Source organism: Diospyros lotus, chromosome 2 (genome assembly GCF_014633365.1).
Source record: "Diospyros lotus cultivar Yz01 chromosome 2, ASM1463336v1, whole genome shotgun sequence".
Taxonomy (NCBI): Eukaryota; Viridiplantae; Streptophyta; class Magnoliopsida; order Ericales; family Ebenaceae; genus Diospyros; species Diospyros lotus.
In genome coordinates this window covers 2,112,159-2,118,158 of record NC_068339.1, presented here as the reverse complement: position 1 = coordinate 2,118,158, position 6,000 = coordinate 2,112,159, and the positions used below count along the sequence as shown (strand labels likewise).

Below are 6,000 nucleotides of genomic sequence, written 5' to 3'. Positions count from 1 at the left end.
AACTCTAAGATGTGACAATTGTCCCCCAATATTCCAAAGAGGTCCATTTCAATTCCCTATCATGGAGGGACCCTTCTCTCTTCCCACTCCAAACATTACATATATATTTTAATTGAACATGTTATTTAGACACTCGTTTTATGATATTTGTTACGATGTTAATAATATTACAGTTTAACATCTAAATAATAAATTTCACTATCACTAACCCCCTCAGATTTGACAACTCTATCTTATCTCATGTGTATATATTCTTAGTCCTCCATTTTGCCGCCTCAAAGGGTATGTTTTTCATGCAAATATCATTAGTTTTAAGACTCTACTGTCTAAAATAATGGTGTCATTAATTTCATAATTTTTATGTAACAAGTACTGTTCAAATGGTTAACTGTGGCAGCCCCACCTAGGCTGAAGTCGGCAGTGGGGTCCGAGGTTTTGACCAATTGATGAACACAAAAGTCAAATTTAGCTACGTATGTTCCTTTTCTCGTAATATAAATAGACAAGATCAGTCTAATCTTCGTTCTAAATATTTTAAAATTCTTAATTTGATTCGAATCGTATCAAGACCCTTAAATATAATCATATGGGACACTTAATAATGTTTGCACGATCCCTCCAACAAGGGAGTCAATCCTAGTTGCTGCCATTCTTTTGGATTGATTTGAGTTTATAGAGAAGGGTTTTTAGGAACTTTAATTAGAAATTTGAATTTATAAATGAAAACATAGAGAAGGGTTTATTAATTAAGGCTTGTTTGGATATTCCCAGCTCTCTGCCATTCTTTTGGATTGATTTGAGTTTATAGAGAAGGGTTTTTAGGAACTTTAATTAGAAATTTGAATTTATAAATGTAAACATAGAGAAGGGTTTATTAATTAAGGCTTGTTTGGATATTCCCAGCTCTCCGTTCTCCATTCTCAATCTGTGTTACCATGAACCTGATGATATATGGCAAGGAGATTGATTAAACTACAATAATTAACTGCTCCTACCAAACTGACTACAACCATATGATTGATTTTACAATTTTTCAGCTATGGAAAGGCAATAAATAAGAACAGATATTCATGCATTTAAAAAACCCTTTTTTCTCTTTCTCTTGTCTCCTCTTCTTCTTCTTCTTCTTCTTCTTCTTCTTCTTCTTCTTCTTCTGTGATCTCCCAATGAGCCAGGATATTAGTTTCTGCTAGCTCCAAGACACCTTTACTTAACCCTACACCACCCTTTTCATAGCCCCAACAAAATGTAGTACACAAGTGTTATTGGCAATGCGATCAGCATCCCAAATATAACCCTGAAATTCAGGTAAGAAGAAAGCAATTATATAAATATATAACTCCAAACTTGTCATCTTTCAACCATGCACGAACTAACAATCTTAATTAATTAATGGGAATGGCTATATATATATATATGTATGCATGCAAAGCAAAGGAAAAATTAAGAAGTAAATGTTGGGAAGGGGACTCACGCTGTGCTGAGAATGTCAGGATGGACACTGTATTCCTTGGCGAAGACAAAGGGGACAATTCCTTGTGGAAGAGCAGCCTGATTTAATTAATTATGTTTAATTGTATTAGCCAACCAAAGCAAGCGCATGATTAAAGCGAAGGCTTTTAGTTAATATTTATGTTTCGGAACATAAAACAGAAGTAAAAACAAAGAAACGTAGTAGCTAGACAAAGACCGTATCTTTGGATTTAGCTCTCACTGCCATTGGTGCACTTCCACAGCACCCATTACGACCATATAGATATATATATAGAGAGAGAGGGGGAATATATCGAAGGAGCAAATGGTTCAGTGGGCTGACATAATTTAATCCTAAATCCTCATTAACAGCTAATTGAAAAACTTATCTTTTAAACATAAAAAAGTGGCTGCAGCTTTGTCACTCTGCTTTGCTTAGGTTGTGCGTCAGTAGGAGGCAAGAAAAGAAGATTATTATACGTATAGATGTAGAGAGAGAAATCCAGAGAGAGAGGGAGACCTGAACGATGGCCACGTGTAAGAGGACGCCACGTAGGCCAACAACAATCGAAGCAGCAGCCATGACAGCTGGACCAGTGAGGAACCTGACAGCCATAGCAAAGGCTGCTACGGAATTCCCACATGCTATGATCCTCGGCTGCAATGCCATGAAGAGACCTGCAAAGACACCAGAGATTTAAAATTACAAACTCTGCATTATTTTAGAAAAAAAACAACTTATTTTTACGACCATATCCACAGTAATACAAAGTCTCTTAAAACAAACCCATCACCATCATCATTATCATCACTATCAGTAGCGCCATTATATCACATCCAACTGCTGTTGTCACAGAGAAAAGGGCTTTGCATACTGCAGATGTACAGTGATTGATGATGATTAAAGAGGCAGGGGGGCACATTATGATGGCCACACTGTTGGCTGCTTTGGCTTAAGCAGTTGCTTTTATTATTATTATTTATTTATTATATATGTATTTATAATAATAATAATAATGAAAGGGGGCATGGCGTAATGATTAAAGAGAAAGAGAATATTTTGATTTTGCGGGAGGGGGGAGAACTGACCTAGACTGAACATGGCCATGCCAAGCCCTGCATCAGACAGTATGGAAATGGACTTCTCTATTATGGCAGGCATCTTAACATGCCACCTGCACCGAACAAACCACACATAACGCCAATAACCAGTGTTAGTTCAAGCACCCTAATTTCCCCAACTCACTGAATTGGGTACCAGATTAAACCGTTATAAACTAGAGTAACTCTTAAAAGGTCGTCCATATTAGCATAATTTTTTTTGTTCGTAGGAGAGTGATACTGTGAGCAACAAAAAGAGGGACTCTTTTGGAACTAAGAAAGCATTTGGGGGGTGTAATTTTTAATCTATTTATATGTATTTGGGGTAACAAAGCATCGGCAAGGTAGTAACTGTGAAGAAAAGGGAAGAGGGAGAGGGAGACCTGAATGAGACTAGAGACCAAATGAGGCCAATGAGGCTGGAGTAAGTGTTTGGGTTTCTAATGAGTTTCCTCCAAACCATGATCAAGATGAGCCTGGTCATCACACTGGTTGGGGGCATGGCTTTGGCTTTCTTATCTCCATCTTTTCCACCGTGATGATGATGATCATGGCTGTTCATTTCTCGATCCAAACCTCTGTTCCCAAAGCTGAATTCATCTCTCCCCAAGTACTCCTCTTGATTCTCTCTGTGACCCTCTACTGATCATACATAGCAATGAACTAATTAATTAGTTAATCAATCAACCTGAAAATTAATTAAACTTGACAATAATTAATTACGGATTAACCCGCTGTACCTTTTGCTGGGGAAACAGCAATCCTAACGTCTTTAGAAGGCTGCTCCAGAGCTCCATATTCATGGCCGCCAAACACGTCTGAAACAGGCGAAGTACTTGAGCTCCAAACAAACATGTGGAGGTCCCTAACGCCGTCTTCCTGCTTCGGCTGATGCGCTTGCCCATTAGCCTTCTTCGCCGCGCTACTCCCCGCCGCCGCCGCCCCCTTCGAACCTGTGGGCGGCGAAAACATCCCGGGGTTCGGGGCCGGATAATGCGAGTTCCCCGGCACCCCATGGTGGTGGAACCTGTTATATACATCACTTGTTAGGATGGAATCTCGCACATAACTGACATTTTTATGTGATTGGTTGGTTGGGCCTCAATGCCGTTGACAATCCACAAGAATTAAAGAAACAAAATTTGAGGAGTTATCTAACGAGCGGAACCTGGGCTTGCCGCCTTCCTCCTCGTAGTTGGACGGCCTCGGCGTGGGCCCTCGGGACGCCGAAAGGCCGTAAGCGTCCGAGGCACCGAAGTTGGAGTTCCGGGCCCCGGCGCCGGCCACCATGGAATAGAAATCAGTGTGGTTGAAACTGGAGCCTCTCGGAGTAGGGTTTCTCGACGACTGCAAAGAGTAAATCTCTGCGTTTGTCAAATTAGAAGGCCGGGGAGTCGTGGAAGATAACCCTTGAGACCTCCTTGAGAAGATGTCCGATCTCGAAGCGTTTGATTTTCTAACAGTGACGTGAAGCTTTCCATCTTCTTTCATCTCCGTTTCAGTCTCCAGTGGCTGCCTTCCATCCAGCGACATGACATCCGAATCGACATGAATCGAGACAATCGACCCAGCAGTGTCTGGAAACTGCTCCGAAATCAGCATCTTGGCGCCTCTATACTCGAACAAGAAGAGCATCAAAGTGTACCAGATGATGCACTGAAGAACCACAATCTGAACCATCAAGCTGCCGGAAAACTCGCCGTACATTCCTGCAATAACGATTGTATTCACGTATCAAAGGAAATTGTGACATGTACTTTGATGGCTTCAACCAACCCAATATATATGATGATACCTTTGAGTAATGGAATGCCCATGACGAGAGTGTTCGGGAGAGTGGAAAGAGAGAAAAGGGTAATGGTCCATTCCAAGCAGCCTCTTTTGCTGATCATAGTCCATATTGCTAAAACTCCGAGGACGATGAGCTTCTGGAGCGTGTCCGCGGCGATGAAGCGGAGGTTCATGGTGTAAGGATCGTTGGTGGAGATGAAGTGGAAGGAGAGAAGCGGCACGGCGAAGAGCGCCACGAAGCGGTTGATGCCGGAGCACTGGTCCGGCGAGAAGATCTTCCACCATTTCACGGACCCATAAGCCAAGATCATGGCAACGTAGAGCGGAACCACCGCCGTCATTACATGGTAGAAATCGGATAAAGTTATCATCTTTGCCTCGGTTTTGGGCTACCCAAATCAACAAAAAGCCCGACGAATGAAGAAGAAGAAGAAGGGTTTGCTGATGAAGAACAAGGTTTTAGGGGAATGGTGGAGGAGCATGTGTAGTTGAGTAAACCCAAGAAATTAAAGCTTTTGCAATTGCTATCTCCAAAGCACACCCTCAAGGGCGAGAGGTTAATTTCTAGATATATTCTCTTTCTTTCCCTTTTCTTTTTCCTTTGGGGTCTGTTGTTTTGCACTTCGTTTTGAGTTGTGCTTAGATTTGATGGATGGATGGACGGACAGAGAAACCCAATAAAAAAGAGAGAAAAAAAAAAAGGGAAAGTTGGGGGGATAGAGGAGATGGGTGTAATTGATGGAAATTGGGTAATATTGTAGTGATTAGTGGCTCTATCTTCAATGAACGAATGGTGTGGTGGTATAAAGCTAGTGTGGAAAAAGCAATTTGGTTGGAGCTGGATGGTGTGTGTGTTTGTGTGTATCTGTCTCTGCAAGTACCTGTTTCATGAGCTTTTCAACCTCTGCAAAGATCCTCTTCCCCTCTCCTCTCCTTTTTCCCCCACCCCTTTCTTTCTTTCTTTCTTCTTGGATTCGCATTTTGCCTCATGGCCTGCTCATGCCCGACCCCTGCATTATTATTCCTTTTTCCTTCTTTTTCCCCTTGTCGCCTTATCGGGTTTTTTCCGATTTACTCAATGCACACTTAAAAAGTAATGAATGTATATTTATACTAGACGATACATTCACGTTAGAGGCCATTCTCTCTTGTTATTTAGACTAATTTTAAATTTATATAGAAATGATCTTTGGGTTTCGAGTGGAGTAATGGTTTCACAATCTCAAAATTGAGGGCTCAAAAAGGTTTGTATGAGAAGGATTAAGGGGGAAAATGATAAGTGCGATTTTGTTCACCCCTTTAATGGGGTGAACATAACCCCCATCAAATTAAAGGGGATGAACATCAAATGGCAGTTTTTCAATGCGATTTTGAAATATTTATTTTAATTTGTTTTGCACGAACTACTTATCCAAGACCTTCTTCCTCATTCTGACTCTTTTTTTTTTTTTTCTCTCTCTCTCTCTCTCAAGGTCTTTCTGTCTCCAGCCAGCGTATTGTCCATCTCCACCTTCGACGTCATCTCCTCCTACCGTCGTCAGTCTTCACCAGTAGCAGTGCCATAGGTCTTCCGGCATCCCCTCCAACAGCGTGTTCGTTGTGTCTCCTCCACCCACTCTCTCTCCCCATCGTGTC

At 41.5% G+C, this 6,000-nt stretch overlaps 1 protein-coding gene across 2 annotated transcripts; it reads right to left on the bottom strand.

Annotated features, from left to right (window-relative positions):
* Positions 1–963: 963 nt before the first annotated feature.
* LOC127795846 (probable auxin efflux carrier component 1c) lies at positions 964–5,362 on the bottom strand. Of its 2 annotated transcripts, none has more exons than XM_052327774.1 (8): positions 4,370–5,362; positions 3,743–4,283; positions 3,315–3,601; positions 2,958–3,216; positions 2,563–2,648; positions 1,994–2,151; positions 1,475–1,551; positions 964–1,297 (listed from the first exon to the last, which is right to left on the bottom strand). In XM_052327774.1, the coding sequence occupies exons 1-8, from the start codon at positions 4,734–4,736 to the stop codon at positions 1,231–1,233; spliced, it is 1,842 nt and encodes a 613-aa protein (XP_052183734.1). In that variant the 5' UTR covers positions 4,737–5,362; the 3' UTR covers positions 964–1,230. The 2 variants fall into 2 exon arrangements, with proteins under 2 accessions (XP_052183734.1, XP_052183735.1); XM_052327775.1 differs by having other exon boundaries at positions 2,958–3,213.
* Positions 5,363–6,000: the final 638 nt, after the last annotated feature.